This window comes from Pseudopipra pipra, chromosome 11, assembly GCF_036250125.1.
Source record: "Pseudopipra pipra isolate bDixPip1 chromosome 11, bDixPip1.hap1, whole genome shotgun sequence".
Classification (NCBI taxonomy): domain Eukaryota; kingdom Metazoa; phylum Chordata; class Aves; order Passeriformes; family Pipridae; genus Pseudopipra; species Pseudopipra pipra.
The window spans coordinates 14,956,019-14,976,669 of record NC_087559.1 but is presented as its reverse complement, the minus strand read 5'-3'; the positions used below and the strand labels follow the sequence as shown (position 1 = coordinate 14,976,669).

The 20,651-nt window shown below is 62.5% G+C and overlaps 5 protein-coding genes across 15 annotated transcripts; 2 read left to right on the top strand and 3 right to left on the bottom strand.

Moving 5' to 3' along the window:
* Window positions 1–116: 116 nt before the first annotated feature.
* On the bottom strand, window positions 117–2,163 carry LOC135420365 (protein ABHD14A-like). The gene is made up of 4 exons (XM_064667761.1): window positions 1,464–2,163; window positions 1,259–1,374; window positions 724–959; window positions 117–496 (listed from the first exon to the last, which is right to left on the bottom strand). The coding sequence occupies exons 1-4, from the start codon at window positions 1,685–1,687 to the stop codon at window positions 314–316; spliced, it is 759 nt and encodes a 252-aa protein (XP_064523831.1). The 5' UTR covers window positions 1,688–2,163; the 3' UTR covers window positions 117–313.
* Window positions 1,504–3,970, top strand: LOC135420366 (putative protein-lysine deacylase ABHD14B). Of its 2 annotated transcripts, none has more exons than XM_064667763.1 (4): window positions 1,504–1,634; window positions 2,681–2,890; window positions 3,059–3,300; window positions 3,621–3,970. In XM_064667763.1, the coding sequence occupies exons 2-4, from the start codon at window positions 2,683–2,685 to the stop codon at window positions 3,801–3,803; spliced, it is 633 nt and encodes a 210-aa protein (XP_064523833.1). In that variant the 5' UTR covers window positions 1,504–1,634; window positions 2,681–2,682; the 3' UTR covers window positions 3,804–3,970. The 2 variants fall into 2 exon arrangements, with proteins under 2 accessions (XP_064523833.1, XP_064523832.1); XM_064667762.1 differs by lacking the exon at window positions 1,504–1,634 and adding an exon at window positions 2,319–2,481.
* PCBP4 (poly(rC) binding protein 4) lies at window positions 1,563–11,355 on the top strand. 2 transcript variants are annotated; one of them, XM_064667754.1, is made up of 13 exons: window positions 1,563–1,634; window positions 6,767–6,882; window positions 7,173–7,196; window positions 7,274–7,306; window positions 7,563–7,679; window positions 7,765–7,893; window positions 8,145–8,273; window positions 8,526–8,600; window positions 8,756–8,800; window positions 8,983–9,058; window positions 9,442–9,494; window positions 9,917–10,086; window positions 10,392–11,355. In XM_064667754.1, the coding sequence occupies exons 2-13, from the start codon at window positions 6,787–6,789 to the stop codon at window positions 10,705–10,707; spliced, it is 1,263 nt and encodes a 420-aa protein (XP_064523824.1). In that variant the 5' UTR covers window positions 1,563–1,634; window positions 6,767–6,786; the 3' UTR covers window positions 10,708–11,355. The 2 variants fall into 2 exon arrangements, with proteins under 2 accessions (XP_064523824.1, XP_064523823.1); XM_064667753.1 differs by lacking the exon at window positions 1,563–1,634 and adding an exon at window positions 5,154–5,280.
* On the bottom strand, window positions 11,284–14,943 carry LOC135420364 (probable G-protein coupled receptor). Its single transcript, XM_064667760.1, has 2 exons — window positions 14,237–14,943; window positions 11,284–13,897 (listed from the first exon to the last, which is right to left on the bottom strand). Exon 2 carries the CDS (start codon window positions 13,785–13,787, stop codon window positions 12,552–12,554), a length of 1,236 nt encoding a protein of 411 aa, XP_064523830.1. The 5' UTR covers window positions 13,788–13,897; window positions 14,237–14,943; the 3' UTR covers window positions 11,284–12,551.
* A 133-nt stretch (window positions 14,944–15,076) lies between these two features.
* PARP3 (poly(ADP-ribose) polymerase family member 3) lies at window positions 15,077–19,896 on the bottom strand. Of its 9 annotated transcripts, none has more exons than XM_064667749.1 (11): window positions 19,584–19,706; window positions 18,734–18,960; window positions 18,415–18,540; window positions 17,814–18,005; window positions 17,324–17,459; window positions 16,856–17,082; window positions 16,552–16,698; window positions 16,323–16,400; window positions 15,860–16,081; window positions 15,528–15,674; window positions 15,077–15,412 (listed from the first exon to the last, which is right to left on the bottom strand). In XM_064667749.1, exons 2-11 carry the CDS (start codon window positions 18,908–18,910, stop codon window positions 15,188–15,190), a joined length of 1,677 nt encoding a protein of 558 aa, XP_064523819.1. In that variant the 5' UTR covers window positions 18,911–18,960; window positions 19,584–19,706; the 3' UTR covers window positions 15,077–15,187. The 9 variants fall into 9 exon arrangements, 8 of the variants coding, with proteins under 8 accessions (XP_064523819.1, XP_064523820.1, XP_064523814.1 ...); XM_064667750.1 differs by having other exon boundaries at window positions 15,904–16,081; XM_064667744.1 differs by lacking the exon at window positions 18,734–18,960 and having other exon boundaries at window positions 19,584–19,892.
* Window positions 19,897–20,651: the final 755 nt, after the last annotated feature.

Sequence of the window (20,651 nt, the reverse complement as noted above, 5' to 3'; positions counted from 1 at the left end):
ACGGGCAGGCAAGGGGCGGGGTACAGGCAAAGCGCGCAGGGCACCCTCCTGCCCCACGCTAGAGAGATGGGGCTGGAACCCGGGGAGCCCCGCGGCGCTTGGGGACACACGCAGAAAACAGAGCAGCATCAGTTTATTGGCCTCGTGACAGGCGACACTCTGTCCTGCCAGCGAGGGACATCTCGAGTCCCCACCCCTGCCACCCTGGGGACACCCCAACAGGGAGCAGCACCCCTCACACCAGCTGTGTGTGCCTCCCAGTCCCTCGGATGCCCCAGCCCCTGTCCTCTGCTCGGCAGGGAGGAGGTGGTGCTCACTTCAGCTGGCGCAGGAAGCCCAGCAGAGCCCAGTGGAAATCCTCAGGCTTGTCCAGGTAGCAGGCATGGCCAGCACCAGGCAGGATGACTACATGGTGCTCAGGGAGGTGCTGGAGGTTCTGCAGGGCCTGGGGAGCCAGGCCTGTGTCGCGGTCACCGTACAGGATCAGGGTGGGCGTCTTGGGAGAGAGAAAAGCAGAACTGTTGTCAGAGGGGTAAATGGCCACTGCGCTTCCCCTGGGCTGTGCCCACCTCCATGCATCACCAGGGGGCTGCAAAGCCAAGGGGAGGTAGGTGCCAGCTCCCCCATGAGCGGGGGGCCACAGATCCCCCTCACTCACCCCTACAGCCAGAGGCTCAGCAGCACCCAGGGGAGCCCCCCAAGGAGCCCAATGACACAGCTCACCTGGACCCGCCGGTACTGCTCAGCAGTGTAGTCCTTGGTGCCCACGGGCGCAATGGGCACGAAGCCGGACAGCCAGTCCCCATGCTCCAGCAGGAAGGGCAGGGAAAAGCGGCCACTCATGGAGGGGCTCACAAGAACGGGCCTCCGCATGCCCAGCTCCTGGAGAACATGGTCCAGGAAAGCCACTCTGCCCTGTGCTGTCACTACCATCTCCACTGGGGGCGAATCCCCGTAGCCTGGCATGGGGAAGAGGGTGCAGGGTGGGCAGGGGGCATTGTGCAGTCTCCACTGCTCTCTCCCCACCAAGTTCAATGGCTTGGCAAAAAATGGGCACCTGATCAAGCCCTAGTGGCTGTACAGCCCAAGCCTCACACCAGCCTCACCACATGATGGAGACCAATGCCCCAGGACAGAGCCAAATCCCAAGCACACTGCCCCAGGGATCGGGTCTAGCTATCCAGAGCCCTCTCTCCAAAGAGCTCCAGAGCCTGGAGCTGCCCAGAGGGATCAACTAAACACAGTGCCATGGTCCTACCGGGCAGATCTATTGCGACTGCACGGTACCCTTCTCCAGCGAGCAGCGCCAGCGTGCCCAAGGCCTCCCACGTCTTGGAGGTGAACACCTGGCCGTGCAGGAACAGGACATCAGGCCTGCGGGGGGGAAGACAGGCGGGAAAGGTTTCAGGGACGATGCCATGCCTGCAGCTGGTGATGACAGACCCGAGGCTGGGCTGACCCACCTCCCGGGGCCGGCAGTTCCTGCGGGAACCTCCCTGTAGAAGACGGGGGGCTCTCCCGCAGCCATCCCCGTCCTCGCCGTGCCGTTGGCCGCCCGCCGGCCCCTCTTCCCCTCGTCAGGCCGGGAGCGCTGCCCGTGCCGGGCGGCTGGGAGGAGGAGGTACAGGAGGAAGGTGAGGAGCGCCCCGAGGAGCAGCAGCGCCAGGCGGCTGCGGGCCAGCAGCATCTCCGCTCCCGCTGGAAAAGGAGAGCGGCAGCGCGGGGCTGCGGGCCCCCAACCCCACTGCTGCGGGCGGGGAGCAGGTCCCGGTCCCCGCTGCTCTGCTCAGCTCCGGCCCAGCCCGCGCCCCCCGCCCGGCCCGGCCCGGCCCGGCCCGCTCCACCCGGCGCCGCCGCGCCCACGGGCTCCGCCCGGCGGCACCGCGCGGCAGTGCAGGCTCCGGGCGCGGGGAGCGGGGCTGCCCGGCACGGCCGCGACCCCGGCCCCTCGACCCCCGGCACTGCCCCGCCGGGCCGCGGCAGAGCTCTCGGGACAGAACGGCCGGGGGATCGGCTGGGCCGGAGAGGCTTGGTGGGGCTTGGCGGGGCTCGGCAGGGGCTGAGCTGAGCTCGGCTGAGCTGAGCTCAGCTCAGTTCGTCAAGGGCTCGGTCCGGCTCGGCAAAACTCGGGTTGGGCTCAGCTGTGCTTGGGTTGGACTCGGACAGAGCTCGGCAAAGCTCGGGTTAGGCTCAGCTGCGCTCGGCAGGGCTCGGGTTGAGCTCGGCAAAGCTCGGGTTGGGCTCGGCTCGGCTCGGGTTGAGCTCGGCAAAGCTCGGCTCGGCTCCGCTCAGCCCGGCCCGGCGGGGCCGCAGCCGTTCTCGGGGCCGCCCCGGACCTTGCGCTCCATGAGGCGGTGCCGCCGCTCGCCTCTTCCCCGCCCCGCAGGCCTTTGGCCCCGGGACGCGGCTCTCCCGGCCCGGTGGTGCGGCGGGGGGCGGGGAGGAGGCGAGCGGCGGCCGGCCCCGGGCACGGAGCAGCAGGTAAGGGCCGGACGGGGAAACTGAGGCAGGGGCGGCTCCGTGAGCCCGCCTGGCACATCAGCGGCCCCGCCGGTGTCCCCGCAGTGAGGATGATGGCGGTGTGACCCCCCCGTGGCCACCCGTGCCTCGACGGCGGCACAAGGCACGTCACCCCTCCCATTCCCACCACTCGCCCGCACTAACAGCCCCCCAACCCCAGGCATGGCCACCCCACGGCTCACTGAGAGCACCGTCACCGTGCAAGGACAGACCCTGTTCTACCGCCAGGCTGAGCCCGCCCAGGCGGCGCCGAGGCTGACGGTGCTGCTGCTGCACGGCATCCGCTTCTCCTCCGACACCTGGCTGCAGGTGGGGACGCTCGCCGCACTGGCCGAAAACGGCTACCGAGCCGTGGCCATCGACCTGCCGGGTAAGGTGTGACGGTGACCACAGCCCTGCAGCCAGGTGGGGCCGATGCCCCACGGGGTTTGTGGTGCTAGGATGGTAACCCCGGCATCCAGCTGTGCTGTGCCAGCTTCTCCTGCTCACTGAGGCAGCAGGGAGCCTGACAGGGCCACTTGTGTCTCCCGTGGCTCAGGGCTGGGGCGCTCCAAGGATGCCGTGGCCCCAGCGCTCGTGGGCCAGCCAGCGCCGGCAGAATTCCTGAAGGCGGTTTCGGAGGCTCTGTGCCTTGGTCCAGCTGTGGTGATCAGCCCATCGCTCAGCGGCATGTACTCCCTGCCCTTCCTCCTAGAGCACAGCCACCTGGTCAAGGCATATGTACCTGTGGCACCCATCTGCACTGACAAATTCACGGCGGAGCAGTATGCCCAGATCAAAGTACGGCCTGGAGGGGCACTGGGGGAGGTCAAGGAACTGGGAGGGGATGGTGAAAAGGGGGCCTTGGCACTGGGGTTGAGGGGGGAAAGACTAAACAGGCCAGAAACTCTGTTGCCACTAGAAAAGGAGAACATCATGATGAAGGAATGTGATGTGGGATAGCAGAAGGGAAAGAGACCCAGGAGTGTGAGCCTCTTGTCCTGATGAGTGGGATAGAAGGGCAAGCGTATCCCCTCTAGGGTCTTCCTGACCAGGAGGAACAAGTGCCTGGGTGCCTGGATCCCACTCACAGGCTGCCCCTCTGCATTCCCCCTCTGCAGACCCCCACGCTGATCGTGTATGGGGACCAGGACGTGGAGCTGGGGGAGACCAGCCTGAACAACCTGCGGCACCTCCCTGAGCATCAGGTGCTGATGCTGCAGGGTGCTGGACACCCCTGCTACCTGGACAAGCCCAATGAGTGGCACCGTGGACTCCTGGCCTTCCTGCAGCAGCTGGTGTGAGCAGGATGGGACCACGAGGCAGGAGGATGTGACCAGCCCACCCATCCCTCTGCCTGCACATGCACCCTCGTGCCAGCTCAGCAGCTTTCCTGGCACCCACACCACACTGGCCTACGCCATCACCCACCTCCCTTGGGACCAAATAAAACCCCAAGCTCTGCCACTGCTTTCCTGCCACCTTCATCCTGCTTCTTTCCACCCTTCCCACCTCCTTCCCCAGTCCCCACCTCTGTGGCTGCTGTCCTGTGCAAGTTTGGGGGGTGATAGCAGGGAAGGTGCAGCCACCGAGGGATGGTACAGTTGGGGATCATTGCCCTGTGGATTGGCAAGTGCCAGCCTCACTGGAGCCCCCCACCACTTCTGGCATGAGCCTCAGAGGGTGCCCGGGGAGCCCTGGGGCTGTGTTCAGGGACAAGTAGGTTCCCCAAAGTACTGACAGCCATGTCCCCAGCCTTCTTGCTTCCTCTTCCTCCTCCCACCTCTCCTAGCATGCACCCAAGTCCAGGGTAATCCACAGGGGCTTAAAAGGGAACTGCCAGCCCAGCGCCCCAGGGAGGTGGGGGCAGATTTACCCAAGGAGTGGCTGCCATGAACAGATGAGGGGGCGGGTGGGGAGGCCTGACAGATAGGGGGACAAGACCCCTGCCTGCCACCTGCCTCCTTCCTCTTTAGTGCTGCTGCACTGGGCACTCAGGGGCACAGATGGAGCCAGCAGCAGGGTGCCCCCCCAATGCCCCCCCTTCCACAAGCCTGCCTGGGCTTTAGCTGCTTACGCCAGGGCCCAGGAGGATTTAGTGGGGGAGGTAACAGAGGGGGGGGCACTTTTATGTGGGTGCAGGATGCTCGTGTGGGGGCACCAAGGCAGTGTCAAGGATGCAGGAGCTGGTGCCTGCCCTGGTGATATGGCAGGACCCCTGTCTGGAGCATCCCTGACCCCGCACCTGGTTCAGGTCCCCTGTTACAGCCCTGGCCCTCCCCATACAGGAGTGCCTCCTGCCCCACAGCCCTCCAGGCACTCCCTCCCAGCAGCAGCCCGGAGTGCCAATGGGCCCTGGGGTGCCAGCTGCCCCATCCCTGCCCGCTCCGGTGTCCTTGAGCCCTTGAGCCCTGCCAGCTGATCAGCTTCCAGGAAAAAAACCACGCAATTACAAAGAGGGGTGATGTGTGAGCCAAGGGAGGGGGGACCGGGAGGGGGGGCCAGGAATGTCCCCAGCGGTGGCAGATGGCCTTACCCAGGGTGCATTGTTCCTTTTAGTGTCTCTTATCCGCTGTAATAGGATCCCGGAGGGAGGGATGTGGGAGAGGGGAAGAGCGAGGGGGGCCCCGGCGTGGACCGGGGTGGGGGCCGGGGCTGCCAGCCTGGCCCTGGCCTGTCAAGCGGCTCATTGTTCCTGCCCCGGGTGTCACTGGGCGCCGCCGGGGACAATGTGGCACTGAGCGGGGCGGCCGGCGGCGGAGGGACGAGGCGCACGGAAAGGTACCCGCCAGGCCCCGCTCCCGCGGGGACCGGGGGGCTTGGGCGGCCGGGAGGGTGAGCGGAGACAGCGACGCCCTGGGACGGGGTGGGGGCTTCCTCCTGTCCCCCGACACCTCCCTTTGCCACCCAGAGGTGCCCCGAAGGACGGGCGGTGCCCAGCTTCGTGGCTGTCCCAATGCCAGCCATGGCAGGTGGCCTGTGCCCATCACCGGGGCCTTTGGCGTCCCTGCCAGCCTTGCTCACCTGGAGGTGAGCACACCCTGCCCGCAGACCCCCCGACATAGCCTGTGGCAGTGGGGGAACACACCGTGGCCCTGCTGCCTCCCCCTTGTCCCGCTGCCAGCCTCGTCATTCTCTGCCCCGCAGGGTCTTTTGTCCCCGGCGGGTTCCCGCTGCCGTTCATCCCCGGGGGGACGGGGGACCCTGGCGGGCTGCGCGTCCCTGCCGGCACCGCACACAGCTCCGGATGCTGCGGGCAGGGAGTTATAGAAGGGCACGTCCCACCCCCTCCACCCTACTTCAGGCTCCCCTCCATCGGGAACAGGAATATTCTCCTTCCTCAGTCTTCCCCCTTTCTCCAGCCCACAGGAACAGGCAGGTGAAGATGGGGCGTTAAACCACCCCGGGGGTGCGAGCCATAAGCACTTACGGGGTGCACAGGGGACCAAGCTGCCCCCTCCCTGCCCCCCGTTACCCTGATGCAGGAGATGTGCCATAGCGGTGACGAGTCCTGCCAGCACCTAAAATAGCTGCCCCCCCCCCCCCGCCCGCCATGCCCGAAGACACGGCCCCAGCCCCAACACGGGTGCTTTGTTTCAAAGCCGCTTGGCATCGCTCGGCTTGCCGGGAGCCAGCGGTGCCGCAACCGCCCACCCGGCCCTGGACACACGGCGATTGTCCTCCTCCCAGGGGCCCTGCCCGCCCCCGGCCCCCAGGCACAGGGTCTGGGAGGGCCCTGGGGTGCTCTGGGGGAAAACAGGGTGCAGCAACATCAGGCATCACGCCATGGTTCATATCAGACTGGCAATCTCCATCAAGGAGCTTTGCCTCCGTTTCCCCTGGGACTTTGCGCATGGGCAGAAGGAAGGGAGGAGGAGGGAAGCTCACACAGCCTGCAAGACCACCTAGGTCACCTCTGCTCCCCTCAGCCCAGCAAGTGTCTGCAAACTGAACCTCACCTCGCTGCCACGTTCCCCACACCTTTCCCCTTCCCCTCAGTCCGTCCAGTTCCTGGCTATGTGCAGGACAGGCTGAAGGCAGCTCTGGCAGACACATAGTAGCGGGCTTTTTGGGGAGTGTCAGGCAGGAGTGCGGGGCACCCATGGGGTACCATGGGGCCATGCAAACCTCCTCTGCCAGGGGAGGGCACAGTGTTGCCCCTGCCTCAGTTTCCCCATTTCCCAGCCGTGGGATTTTCAAGCTGCAGATCTGGGAGCAGGGGGTTAGTTGGTGCCTGCCCCCTTTCTGAAGGCTGCCGTGCCCGCAGACTCAGCTCGCCCCCCCGCCATGGCATCGCCGGATGGAGTCAGCGGCGTGGGCGGCAGCCCTGAGGAGACGGAGCTCAGCATCACCCTGACCCTCCGCATGCTCATGCACGGCAAGGTAATAGCAGGGGGCTCAGCACTTCCAGGAGGTCAGCAATGCCTGGGCTGAGGGGCCACGCTGGAGCCCCAATCCCCCCTGGGAACAGCATTCCTAGAAGGATGTCTTTGCCCATCCTAAGCCAGGGAGGGGTTCCCATGCCCCAGTGTCACCAGTTAAGCCACTCAGTGTCCCAGTGGCCCCGGGGCAGGGCCTGCCCATTGCAGGTGTGCCAAGCTGTGGGCAGAGGAGGGATTCGGCAGGCAGGGAGCTGCCTGCTGATGGGGCCACTCTTGTCTCTGGCTTTGCAGGAGATCGGCAGCATCATTGGCAAGGTAAGATTTGGGGTCCAGGGCACTGGCAGCCCTGGGCTCCCCTGGACCTGACACCTGCCCTGTTCCTCTCCCTGCAGAAAGGAGAGACTGTTAAGAGGATACGAGAGCAGGTAAGGGCATGCTGGGGGACTGCCAGGTCCTGATGCCTGTGTTGCCTGCGCCTGGTGGCTCCCATATGCCTGGGCCCCAAAACCCAAGGGGATCCAGGGGAAACACAGTGGTACTGCAGGGAAGGCTGCCTGGGGCAGGTGGGAGGGGGGAAGCTCAGATCTGAAGGCATCAATCTCACCCGATAACCTATCCCTGGGAGAAGTCATGGAGCACAGGGTCTGTGACATCCCTAACGAGGTGTGACACTGTCCCCAGAGCAGCGCACGCATCACCATCTCAGAGGGGTCCTGCCCCGAGCGCATCACCACCATCACCGGCTCCACTGATGCCGTCTTCCGAGCCGTCTCCATGATCGCCTTCAAGCTGGAGGAGGTAGGCAGCCCTCCCATACCCTGCTGGGTGCCCCCACACCTGCGGGATCCTGGGGGTCTGATGCTGAATCCCCCTTCTCTCACAGGACCTGGGAGTAGGGAGCGATGGGGTGGCAGCAGGCAGAGCACCGGTGACCCTGCGACTTGTCATCCCAGCCAGCCAGTGCGGCTCCCTCATCGGCAAGGCAGGATCTAAGATCCGGGAGATCCGGGAGGTGAGGCTGAGGATACCCTGAGTGCAGGATCCTTTTTTTCCCCAGGGAGCACAGAGCCCTCAGTGTGGGAGCTGCCACAGTCCCGCAGGGGCTGTGGGAAGTGATGCAGGTGATGCAGGGGCAGAGAGCATCACCCTGCAGGTCCTGCAATGGTCCCTGGGAGCTCAGGAGGGGGACAGGGGAGGTGTGAGGTGCTGAGCCCTTGCAGGGGGTGGCTGAGGGATACCAGCATCTCCCTTTGCTTCCCCCAGAGCACGGGGGCACAGGTGCAGGTGGCTGGCGACCTGCTGCCCAACTCCACGGAACGGGCCGTCACCGTCTCAGGAGTGCCAGACACCATCATCCAGTGCGTGAGGCAGATCTGCGCCGTCATCCTGGAGGTACCTCCCAAGCCCCATGCCCAGCCCAGGGGCATGTGCTACCCACCTCTCCCTCCCCAAGGCTTGCTGTGCCCACCTGGACCCAAACACCATGGTCCCCCTGCGTGGTAGCCTATAGGAGCACCCTGCCTCAGTGGTGCTGAGGGCTGTGCCCAGCTTGCTGGAGACATGAGGGGGCAGAGGGTCCATGGGGCTGTAGGGGTCATTCAGCCTCATCTCTCATCCTCTCCACCTCCTTCCTTCTGTCTCCAGTCACCTCCGAAGGGGGCCACCATACCCTACCACCCTGGCCTCTCCCTGGGCACCATCCTGCTCTCTGCCAACCAGGTAAGAGGGCACAGCCCCCCTGGGGCACAGAGCAGCTTCAGCCAGCAAGAGGCAACTCTGGTGGGCTCATGGTGGCCTCTCTGCCCTGGGGGTGGGGGGCTGAGACAGTGGTCCCCACCTGGCTCCCAACTGATACCCTATTTTCTCCTCCTCAGGGCTTCTCCATGCAAGGCCAGTACAGTGGGGTCTCTCCTGCAGAGGTGAGTCTGTCCCTGTGGCAGCTTCTGTGGGCACTGGGTCCATGCCCACCAGGACAGGTGCTACTGGGGATTCCTGTCCTGGGAGGTGCTGGGTGCCAATGTTCAGCCCCAGCAGGGGCACAGGGGGACTCTCTGCCATCACCACTAATGCCTCTTTCCTCCTCCTCCCACTGCCTGGGCAGGTGACAAAGCTGCAGCAGCTGTCAGGGCACACGCTCCCCTTCGCCCCCCTGGGCCATACACCTGCCATGATGCCAGGTGAGCTACCAGGGGACATCTCCCCTGTCTGCCCCAAGGCTGGGGGTGTGGGATGCCCCTCCTGGCACACCCAGACACCTGACTGTGAGGAGGAGGTCCTCAACCCCCTGCAACCTCTGGCATGGCTACCCGCTCCCCCCAGCACAACCCTTTGTTGATCTCCTGGGGTCCCTGGACCCACCAGTACTCCCCAACCCTGCAATGGGAGAGCACCAGCACCAAATTATGGCTGGTGCCTGTGTCCTGTCCTCCCTGCCTCTCCCCAGGGATCCTCCAGGTTTGTCCCCAGGGCCACTAGCTGTCCTGGCACAGGTCTGAGGAGGGGGCATGGGGCTACTGGAGACCCACCTCCTCATTGCTAACATCCCTGTCTCTTTCTCCAGGCCTGGATGCCAGCTCCCAGAGCAGCTCCCAGGAGTTCCTGGTGCCCAACGACGTATGTATTGGTCTGGGGATGGCAAGAGGGACCAGAACCTGTTCCCACCCATGTGTCCCTTGCTGCAGGCACTTTGCAGGGGCCAGGAACCACTGCCCCTCACAGAGGAGGCTCTGCCAGAGCTCAGGAGCAGGAGGGGGCTGCTGGGGCAGAAGAAAAGGGAAACTGAGGCACATGAGGGGGCAAAAGGGCTTGGCCGATGCCGAGGAAGGGCCTTGGCATGTGGCAGCCCAGCAATGCCAGCAAGGGAGGCTTGAGTGAGACCAAAAAGCAGGGTCTGCCCTGCCCTGCCCTCCCACTGCATTCTGCAGTTTCCACAACCCTCCCAGGCATAGCAGGTGTCTGGGTGAGCCCCTGAGAGCTCCCTGCTTGGCGTGGCTGCTCCAGCTGCTCCCAGCTCACCCTGGTCCCTGCCCCTTCAGCTCATCGGCTGCATCATCGGCCGGCACGGCAGCAAGATCAGCGAGATCAGGCAGATGTCGGGCGCCCACATCAAGATTGGGAACCAGACTGAGGGCTCCAGCGAGCGGCACGTGACCATCACGGGGACCCCCGTCAGCATCACCCTGGCTCAGTACCTCATCACAGCCTGGTAGGTGCCAGCCTGGGGGGGGACACACACATGCTGGATGCATGTGAGGGGTGGCACTTCCCCAGCACCCCAAGACAGCTTTAGGGGGCACCCCCACCCCAGCATCCACAGGAAGGATGAGCTGGGTGGTGCTTTGAGGTCCTGAGATGGTAGGTGCAGGATCTGAAACCCACCGGGTCTGAGCCCCAGGTTTTAGTCCTACTCAGAATGTGCCATGGAGACCTGTGACAAGGGCTGGGGCATTTGGGAAACTCATTCTGTCACCATGGTAGTCACCATCCCATCCTTCTTGCTTGCCTCCCCAGCTTAGAGACGGCTAAATCTACCTCCCAGGTGCCACCAGGCCCTGGCTCCATGGACCTCGGCATGGGTTTCTCCCAGCCTCTCGCCCCGGGCTCTGGCGCAGCGCTTCCCGCCGTTGCACCGGCCCCTCCAGCCCTGCTGGGCACCCCCTACGCCATCTCCCTCTCCAACTTCATCGGCCTGAAGCCGGTGTCCTTCCTGGCACTGTCCCCGTCCTCTGTGGCGGGTCCCAACGGCGGCACCGCCACCTACACGACCAAGATCTCAGCGGCCAACGGCACCAAGAAAGCTGACCGGCAGAAGTTCTCGCCCTACTGAGCCTCGGTGGGCCAGGCCAGGGTGTCCAGGGTGCCACTTGGTACCAGAGACATCTCCCTGCCACCCACTCTGGCCCCCAGCCCCTGCCAGGTGCCGCATGCCCAGAGTGGACCTCCTTGCCCCCCACCCCAGGGAAGGGAAGGGTCTTCCTGGTGGCAATGCCCGCTGGAGGAAGGGGCTGCTTCATTGCCTGCTGCCAGTCCCAGCAGCATTGTGCCCCCCTCCCTGATTTTCCTGCGCAGAGACCACATGTCCTGGTATTGGGTGGGGGGGCTGTTCCTGTTGGCCTAGGGTCCCTTCTCCCAGTGCCCTGTGCCAGCATGGGACCCCTGCCTCCTGCTCCTCCCCCTGCCTACCCTGCCATCCTGCTGCTGCCCACACTCTTGTCTGGCACCCAAAAGTCAGGTCCCACTGGATGAGGGACTGCCTGGCCTCTGCAGGAGTCCCTCTTCCCTTGGCTCTGGTGGGGGGCCCTCCCAGGGCCACCCTGGGGCAGTCGCCTCCCAGCAACCCCATCCAAGAGCCAGTCCCTGCTGGCTTGAAATGCTGTATATATAAGTCTATATTTTTTCCTCCTTTGTAACTTATCAATGGTTTAATAAAAAGATAAAATTTACAAGAAAATAATAATAATATCCCCCACCCTGGGTGGAGACTTCTCCCACAGCAGGAGCAGCCCCAGCTCCTAGGGACATGGGGTGGTGGCTGGAGGGGCATCCCTGTGTCTGGGGCAGGGAGGGGGCTGGTCTTCAGCCTCATCTCTCTGGGGGTCTTCCTGGAGCCCCCTCCCTGCCATGGGGCAGCTTGAGAGGCCATGGGGCAGTTCTCCCTCAGGCCCCAGTTATTATTGGGGTAAGGACGTATCCAACCCACCATGCCAACACCATTCCTGGGACCTTTGTGGGTGGGCTGAGGTTGATGGACCTCTGCAGCATCCCCCAAAAGGGTCCAGTCCCCTTTCTGGCACTGAGGACTCCGTGGGAGGTCCTGCAGAAGCAATGAGACCAAAGGGGAACAGCAGCTTCTGATCCTCTCTGGCTGCTGCTGCCTGGGAGCACCCCACACAGCCACCTCCATCACCCTGTGTCACCATGTCCCCCCACCTGGCCAGCAGCCCAGTTCAGCTGGCACGTGGCTGGGCTTTAGCTGGACAGCTGTGTCCATAAACAGCCTGGCACAGACCCTCAGGCAGCCAGTTCCCCCCCAGAGGGGCGGCCCCTGGCAGGCAGGGGGGACAGAGGGCACAACCAGGCATGGCCACGGGCACTGTGTGCTGCCATGCCAGCAGGACAAACAGTGACACGGCCAGAGTCAGCCCCATGGGTTTGTGCCCCTGATCAATACCACAGGGAGCAGGAACTCCTCCACACAGACATTAGTTTTGGGTTTAACAGCCAAGGACGGAGGTTTCCATGTCTGCCATCCAGGCTCAGTGGAGTGCCCGGGGCCCTGCTGTTACTGGTGTTAGTGGTGTTAGCTGGGACATTGCTCCCGGGTAGAGTGAGTGCAAGGGACATCTGCCCTCCCTGTTGGCCACGAGTGGTTCCAGCAGGGTCATGGAGATAGAGGTGACCCCTGCCCCTGCTCAGGAGCCCCTTGGCATCCTGAGGAGAGCCCATCCATGCAACTGGGCTGTGCTGGTGGAGCCAGCCTGCAGAAGAGACCTGGGGCTTCACCAGATCTGCTGCCTTCCCCCAGCAGAGAAACCATCTTCCACCATAAGCTCAGAGAGAGGCAAAACCCAAACAAGGACTCCTCCAAATCCAAGAGGCTGGGTCCAAGCAAGTCTGGTGGGTCCCAGGTAGGTTTCCTGCCAAGCACAGTGGGACAGAGCCTCCTGCTTCTCAGCTGCTCTGCTCAGGAACTTGACCTGGGAGGGGGAAGCCTGTTGTGGTCTGGTCCAGCCTGTTCCGGGGGCTGGGGCTGATGCAGCTGGTGTGGGTCTCCAGCGTGCAAGTTGCTCTCTGGAGGAACTGCAAGAAGTTTTCCTGGACAGAAGCCTCTGAGATGGAAAGACAGAGCTCCTGAGCCAGCGGCCGGTTGAGACAGCTGCGCCGGAGCCGGGCCAGCTCTTCACGGATCTGGCGGTTCAGCAGCCCATAGAAGAAGGGATTGATGGCAAAGGAGGAGTAGGCAATCCAGGTGACCACCATCTCCCCATGCCCACCACCCAGAGTGCCAACAGTGACAGAGGAGTGCAAGTAGAAAGCAAAGAAGGGCAGCCAGCAGCACAAGAACTGTCCCACAATGAGGACCAAGGTGAGGATGGCCTTGTTACTTCCCAAAAGGCGATCTGGGATCAGCTTGGGCAGCGGCAGGATCCTGGCAATGATGATGGTCACTTGGCTGGCGATGGAGTCGCATCGGTGTCTGGGTGCAACTGCCTGTGCTGGCACTGGCACTGGCGCCTGCTGTAGGGACACAGTTCGGGCCACACGGTAGATGCTGCTGTAGACAGCAAGGATGATGATGGTGGGCAGAAAAAAGCAGGTGATGCTGAAGAGGATCACAAAAACCTTCTTGTGGGCCCCAGGGCTCCAGTAGACTGTGCAGCGGCTGGCGCTGGTGGCCCCGTTGCCTTGAGGCCATGCCACCAGTGCCAAGATAGTGATGAGAGCAGACTTGACCCAAATGAAGATCACTCCAGCCACTGCCAACCTGATGGTCATCTTGACCTCATACCTCAGGGGGTGGACGATGTAGTAGTACCTCTCCACACTGATGATGGCAATGGTGAGAATGGAAGCACTGATGAAACAGATATTCAGGAATATCAAGGCCTTGCACTCGGCAATGCTGTAGATCACCCTGTTGAAGCAGGAGGAGCTGGAGATGATTCCCAGGGGCATGAGGAAAATGGCAGAGAGGAGATCGACCACACAGAGGTGGCAGACGAAGATGAACTTCCTGAAAAGGGGGGTTTTCAGAATGACGACCAACACCACGGTGTTGGCCACCAGGGCAGTGAGGGTGAGCAGGATCATGCAGAAGAGGCCCACCACCTCCTGGGCAATGGAGTACTCGGGGACGGAGAGCAGCTCTGGGCTGTCCGTGGTGTTTGGCCCTGTTCGGCTCGCCATCCCCCTCAAGGGCTAAGCCAGCAGCTCCGGTGCCTGGGCAGCAAGGGTTCTTCTCCTGCATCCCATAGAGGGAAACCCCACCACAACCATGGCCTTTATCTTCTCCTTGCCTGTTCGGAATGGGAGTGGGGTGTGAAGCAGAAAAAACAAAATGAAGAAGAGCCACAGAGAAACATAAAGACAACCAGTACACTTCCAAGGTGCTGGAGGAAGGAGAGATAGCCAGTGAGATCACAGCACCCTGCCTGTCCCAAAGCTGGCACCCAGGCTGTCCCCAGCCTGGCCAGAGACAGCACTGCTGGGACCTGCAGGCACCCATGCCAGGCTAACACCCTGTCCCCCAGCCCCAATAGCACCATCATGTCCCCAGGAGGGACAGCACAACCTGCCTGCCCCAATCCTCTTGCTCCAGCCGCAGGGGACACTGGGGTGGGTGGGATTCAGCGCACCTTTGCTCCTGGAGAGGTGGGTGATGCTCCTCTCCTTGCCAGGGTCCCTCTTGCCGGTGTCGCTCCCGCAGCAGAACAGGGGCTGTGGGCCCTGTGTGAGGCCACACTCCCCCTTCCCCGCTCCCGTCACCCGCTCGTCATCCTGTTTGCCCGCAGCCCGCCAGCTGCGGATGGCACCAGCTGTCACTCCCGGCGCTGCCTGCGCTGCCTGCACTCGTGGCAGTCCCACGGGGACAGCTGCTGGGTCCTAGCAGCCGGCAGGGGCTCGGGAAGGGGGGAACCTGAGTCCCCGAGACCTGCCCCCCTCAGAATGGCCACCCGCTGCACCAAGCCTGGTCCTTCCACAAGAACAGCTCAGCCTCTGGGTCACCAGGGCTTGAGGGTCAGAGCCACAGGCAGGTCTGCAGTAACTCCTCTCCACTGGCACATGGATGCTCATGGGGCATCAGGGTAACACAGCTGGGAGTTGTCCTTCTCAGGCACAAGTGAGCACGGCAAGGGGTTTGGCACGGCTGCCAGGCTGGGGCAGGGCAGCAGGCATGGCACCAAGAATGGCACTAGAGTCAGGGCAGGCACTCACCTTCAGGATGTTCCTCCATGCCCAGGCAGGGAAGCAGATCTTGCTCATCCTTTATAGCTGTGATGCTATGGTGATGGGCATGAGCTGTGTGCCTTGCTAAAGTGACAAAGGGCAGCTGGCTCGCAAAGCCACCAGATTTTATCTCTGAAGGCTGTAGCCCCTCCAGAGTCACCCGCTGCCACCCCTTCAGGGACCCACCTCCACCCTTCCCTACGCCACATGCACCTTGCCGAGGGCAGGAAAGCACGAGCACTGTTCGGTACAAGGCATGGTGCTTTTATTCGCCTCAAAGCAAGCTCTGTCCCCACACCAGCCTGTTCCTTGCCAAGCCCCAGGTGAGGTGGCCAGAGTACAGATCACTATCCTCTGGGCTAGTGGGCATCACCAGCTGGTGCTGGGCCAGGGCCACAGGATTCCTGGGCACCCTCAGAAGCGGAGCTGGACAAGGTAGCGGATCCGGCACTGGCTTTCCTGGTAGATGAGGTACTCGCTCTGTCTGAAGGAGGATTTCTTGTAGGCAGGCATGGGGATGGGCTTGCCTTGGCACACCAGCACCTTCTTGCCATCCAGCAGCACCTCCTCATCCTGTGCAGGGTCTGGGCCAGAAGTCACCCCCATCAACACGTCAAGCCTGAGACCTTGCCTCCCTCCCCCCTGCCCTGTGCTCACTCCTGCCCCACAAATCCCATACCCCTCCTGCCCCAGACTCACCTGGCTCTGTCTGGCCACAGGCCAGGACACTGTCATAGCCAGCAGGTGGCTGACACAGCGAGGGGTCATCACGGGTGATGCGGTAGGGCTTGCCCAGGGCCACCTCCGCCAGGAACATGATGCCAACATTCTTGGATGTGCAGCCCACTGACATGGGAGAAAGGGATGGAGATAATAACACCACCCTTGGTGTTCCCATCTCGTTGTGCCCAGACCATGCTGGGACAGAAAGACCAGTTGCCATGCAGGGAAGGGGCTTGGCATGTCCACAGGCCTGCCAGCCCACAGCTGCCTGGCAGGGGTCATGCGAAGGCAGCCGGGCTCACATTGACCCTGCGGGCATCCCAAGCAGCCTTTCTCGTCCCAGGACCCTCACCGTAGCAGGCTGATTTGCTGTTCTCAGAGGCAAAGTAGATGCCCTTGCCCACACGCCCTCCTGAGTGTGGCATGATGCGCAGCCCGCTCTTCAGGATGGCCGCCACCACCGCCACGTTGGTGCCGTGCCAAAGCAGGCGCCGGTGCTCCAGGAGGTTGTGGGCTTTGAAGCGTTCATCCTGGAGAGATGCACAGCTAAGGGCTGTCCATAGAGGGAGATGTGGATGCCCAGGCATGGAGGGCTGCCACCCACTCCCGCAGCCCTACCCCAGAGCCCAGATGGAGGGGCAGGAGAGCGGGCAACCCTGGCCAGCTGGGCTGAAGCCCCCACTGGGTAAAGAAGCCCAGAGCCCTAACACAATCCTGGGGTGCAACCAGGGCTTCCACACTGTAAGATGGGGCAAATCATCTCCACCTCACCTCACCAGCTCGGGCCACCTGCCAGATGTTGAGGATGTGGAGGTTGTGCCCAGTCTGTGTCACGTAGTTTTGGATCAGCTGCCAGGGAGGGAGGCAGGAAAGCAATGTCACCACAGGCAGCCATCCCAGCAATGCCCAGGGTGCCCCTGGGACAGTGGGGACCTTTTGGTGTGCCCACAGGCCTGGCACAGGTGCTCCCCATTATGAGACACTGTGGCACAAGGAGCACCTGATATTCCCGGGAAGCTGAGTCCAGCAGGGAGAGCTGGCAGCAGAGCAGGGCATAATCCTGATCTAGCGGATGCGGGACTTCTTTCTCCTCCTCCTTCACTTTCTGTGCCTGCAGGCTCTGTGCCACCTCAATGTCGGCCAGCACCTGGCAGGGACAGACCAGAGACATCCTCACCACCAGTGCCGGGCACCGTGCCGGGGGGACCAGGGCAAGCCCAAACTCCTGCCAGCAGCTCCCTGCCCCACATGCAGGAGCCCTCCTTGGGGAGGGATGCCAACCACCACGTGCCCTGGCATCTCACCAACAGCATGTCCTTCTTGGCACGGAGCAGGTCAGGGGAGTTGATGGGGGGTGGCCGTGCCCGCCCAAAGTTGTGGGGGACGATGGTGTAGAAGCGAGAGGAGAGCTCCTCCAGGCGAGAGGCCTGGGGGGGCTGCTCCTGCAGCGCTGCCTCCAGCTCCTCCAGTGCCTCAAAGCCCCTTGCAATCTGCTGCTTGCTCAGCTTCCCCAGCGGCATCTTCTTCACGTCTGGAGGGTGTTGGGGAGGGCTCAGGTGACCCCATCCACCCCACTTGCCTCACAAGAACCTCCAAGCATCACCACGGGCACATGCAGGCACTCGGCACAGGGTATCCACAGTCCCACCAGGTGCCGGGATGGTAGAGGGGATACTCTAAAATCCATCAGCACCTCTGCCCCACTCACCCCTCCACCTGCACACCCCAGCTGAAGCCCCCAGACCCAGCACATGCCATCCATCACCTCCTACCGATATTCATGGTCTGCATGGCGTCCCGGAACATGTCACTGCTGAAGATGAGGGACACCAGCTCCTGTGTGTCCTTGTCCAAGGTGCAGGGCAGCACCCGCTGCTTGCAGACCTTATTCCCATCCACATCATCCACCTGCAGATCCCCAGCATCGCCTGTGAGAGGCTGTGGGAGCTGCCTGGTGGGGAGAGCCCAGCCCCTGGGCAGCAAAGCAACGGGCAAGTGCTGCCTCCATTTTCCATGACTGATTCCACCCAGAAGCCCACAGTTCTCATTCAAGATGCCCTCCCACTCCATTTCAACCCATTAGCCCCAAATCTCTGCCTGCAGGCTGTTTCAGCACGCACCCTGACCCTCCTCAGAACCCACCACATCCTGGTGACCCCCTTGGACGTCCTGTAGGATACCTGTACTGGTGTCCAGTAGCCCAGGAGTGGGATATGAGGACTATCCCACTGTGGTGACACCCCAGCTGCCCGTTGTACTCACCTTGAGGGCAACCTCCACCTCCTGCCCAGCCCCTGGCTGCACCTCGATGAGTGTGTACTTCCCTGGCTGGGCAATGAAGTTTTCCTTTGAGGCCCAGCTGTTCTTGGTCTTCTCCCGAAACTTCTTCTCAAAGTCCTTCTTGGCAGCCTCCAGGGAGGCACAAGGCATGAGCTTGAACTGGCCCACCTCCCCCTGACAGCGGATAGCAGTGCTCAGGACCTCTCCTACATCCCTGCCCCACCAGCCCCATGCTGGAGGGAGCAGGCAGGGTTCAGGGGGGGCTGCAATGGCAGGGCTGGTGGGCAGAGAGTAGGGACGTGCTGAGCCACCAGCATGGGAAGAGACTCCAAGACTCCTTGTTGTAATGTCACATTCACTGCAGTGACAGGTGCCATGTGCCCCAGCCAGGCTCACCATGTCGTGGGTGGGAAAGTCCTTGAAGCCCCCCAAGCAAAGGGCTATAACAGGACACTTTGTTGCTTGCTTTGGGACCAGGAAAAAGGGATGGGGACCACCAGGTTCATCCTCAACCTTTGGGGGTCTGAAGGCAGGCTGGGGACAGCTGGAGGTGGGTGGGCGGGCAGTGCCAGGGTGGACTCACCACACGGCCCCAGCGGCTCCAGACACTGTAGGCACCATTGTGCTCAAGGAGCTGGATGATGTAGAACTTGTTGTTGTTGGCGCTGATGTTGGTCTGGTTCAGGGTGCAGTTGTAGTCCTCGTAGACCTACAGTGAATGGCATGGCCTGGGCTGGCACCTGGGCAGCATTTGGGGATGGGGAGGGCGCAGCAGGGATACAGGGGGGTCTGCATGGAAAATTGGAGCTGCCTATGTGTCAGCAGGTGGCTGCCCAGGTGTTCCCCCTCCTGCCCATGTCCCCCCGTCCCAGCCCCTCTGGGTACCTCAGCCCCACTCTCACCTGGGCACCTGGTGCCGTGCTCAGGGGGCACGGCCCATCGATGGTGGCAGGGGGCTTCTCCCTGGGGGCAGTTTTGAGGGCTGCCAAGGTGGAGCTCCAGGTGTCATCCCCCTCTTCCCCTTTCGCTTTCTTTTCCCTGTGCTGTGTCGAGGAGGACGAAGGGCGCTTGGAAGCCATGACTCAGCCTCCCCGCGGGGGCAGCTCAGCCTTAATCCTCCAGCAAAGTCCTTTGGGGAGAGGCAGGGCAGGAGGTGAGAGATGCCAAGTCCTTCCGGGAAAGTCCAGCTTTTCCTCATCCTCCAGCCCACAGTCGGGTTGGAGAAAGGGATGGGACCTCTGCCCACAAAATGTCTCAGCCTTATCCCTGTGTTTGGCATGGGGGACAGAACCTCTCAGCACTTTTCAGCCCCCAAGAGACCCCAAAATGAAAACAGCCCAGTGACACAGAGCTGAGGGGGATCACGGGGGAAGGGGCACAGCTGCATGCTCAGCAAACTCATGTCAGAAGAGCTGGAAGAGGATGAGGGTCTGCTGGAGAGGTGAGGGGAGCTGGGAAAGCCCTGCTGGCCCCAACCTCCCCTCACCAGGGACCCCCAATCCACAGGTGTGTATCCTCACAGCTCCCACAGCTCTGTGCCCCCAGAGCCATGCAGGAGAGGAAACCATGCAATGCCAATCCCCCCCAAACACGCAATGCCTTCCAGTCCCTCCCAAGCCCAGTGAAGTGCTTTGAATTGGGCACGGCTGGTCTCAGGTAGCCCCTGTCTCCTTCACTCCCCTGGTCCCAGCCAAGCAGGTAGTGGTGAGGGCAGCAAAGGGGGCAGAGGAGCGGGGAGCAGCCATGTCCTACCTGCTCCTGCTGCCCGGGGTTGCCTGTCGAGGAGCCTCCTACAGCCTTCGGGCTGGTCGGGCAGCCTGCCCGGAGGAGAAACTTTTTCCCTAGGCAACAGGCAGGGAAGACAACAGAAACAGCTGCCACGCCTCCGGGTAGCGCATGCACCCTGTGGCAGGCCTGCCTGCTGCCTGCACTGCCTGCACTGCTGCCTGTACTGCCTGCACTGCTGCCTGCACTGCCAAACACTCTCTGGACGAGCAGTGACCCTGACAGTGGCTGCTCTTCCATCCCACCACCTCCCCTCGTCATGCTCTGAGACAAAGAAAACAGTCTTGAAGAGTTAATGTTGCCAGCATCATTTTGCGTGTTAAATATCTTTTCTTGAGTACCCATCAAACAGGCAGGGCTGAGGGTCAGGCGGGGAGGAAAACCTGAACACATCCTTGGAGCTGAATGTAGCTTGGGGGGTTCTCAACAATAGCTGCCTCCTCCTGCCAGCAGCCCCACTCTGAGGGGTGTGGGTGTGGGCAGGGGGGCTGTGTGGGCAGCGGGGACCGCTGTCATGGGCAGGAGGCAGAGCTGTGCCTCGTGCTGGGAACATGGAGAGAACAACCTTGCTGGGGCCAAAGCCTTGCTGGCTTTATAACTCTTGGGCTTGGCCACATCAGCCCAAGCAGCGCAGGTGGGGGCACAGCCCCCTGTGCTCCCCTGAGTGATTTAGTTTCATGGTGTCCCCTCAAAGGGCTGCAGCCCGTGGCAGCTTTTTAATTACTGATAGGCTGGAGGAGTTGGGTTTGTTCTGTCTGGAGAAGAGAAGGCTCCAGGGAGACCTTAGAGCCCCTTCCAGTGCCTAAAGGGGCTTTCAGGAGACCTGGAGAGGGACTTTGGACAGGAGTGTGGAGCGACAGGACAAGGGGTAACAGCTTTAAAGGGACAGAGGGCAGGGTTAGATTGGACATAAGGAAGAAATGTTTATGATGAGTGTGGTGAAGCACTGGCACACGTTTCCCAGAGCAGCTGCGATCCCTGCCAGTGTCCAAGGCCAGGCTGGACAGGGCTCTGAGTATCCCAATCCCGCGTGGG

Bases quoted from the DNA above. Each gene is read 5' to 3' on its own strand.
- LOC135420365 (XM_064667761.1), bottom strand. From the start codon at position 1,687: ATGCTGCTGGCCCGCAGCCGCCTGGCGCTGCTGCTCCTCGGGGCGCTC. The intron at 960-1,258 runs GTAGGACCATGG...TCCCCATGCCAG, and splicing joins AGTCGCAATAGATCTGCCCG to GCTACGGGGATTCGCCCCCA. The intron at 497-723 runs GTGAGCTGTGTC...CTCTCTCCCAAG, and splicing joins AGCAGTACCGGCGGGTCCAG to ACGCCCACCCTGATCCTGTA.
- LOC135420366 (XM_064667763.1), top strand. From the start codon at position 2,683: ATGGCCACCCCACGGCTCACTGAGAGCACCGTCACCGTGCAAGGACAG. The intron at 2,891-3,058 runs GTAAGGTGTGAC...CCCGTGGCTCAG, and splicing joins CGTGGCCATCGACCTGCCGG to GGCTGGGGCGCTCCAAGGAT. The intron at 3,301-3,620 runs GTACGGCCTGGA...CCCCCTCTGCAG, and splicing joins AGCAGTATGCCCAGATCAAA to ACCCCCACGCTGATCGTGTA.
- PCBP4 (XM_064667754.1), top strand. From the start codon at position 6,787: ATGGCATCGCCGGATGGAGTCAGCGGCGTGGGCGGCAGCCCTGAGGAG. The intron at 7,197-7,273 runs GTAAGATTTGGG...CTCTCCCTGCAG, and splicing joins TCGGCAGCATCATTGGCAAG to AAAGGAGAGACTGTTAAGAG. The intron at 8,601-8,755 runs GTAAGAGGGCAC...TCTCCTCCTCAG, and splicing joins TCCTGCTCTCTGCCAACCAG to GGCTTCTCCATGCAAGGCCA.
- LOC135420364 (XM_064667760.1), bottom strand. From the start codon at position 13,787: ATGGCGAGCCGAACAGGGCCAAACACCACGGACAGCCCAGAGCTGCTC.
- PARP3 (XM_064667744.1), bottom strand. From the start codon at position 19,877: ATGACGAGGGGAGGTGGTGGGATGGAAGAGCAGCCACTGTCAGGGTCA. The intron at 18,006-18,414 runs GTGAGTCCACCC...ATCCGCTGTCAG, and splicing joins GGAGCCGCTGGGGCCGTGTG to GGGGAGGTGGGCCAGTTCAA. The intron at 16,082-16,322 runs GTGAGGTGGAGA...GCATCTCTCCAG, and splicing joins AGGTGGCCCGAGCTGGTGAG to GATGAACGCTTCAAAGCCCA.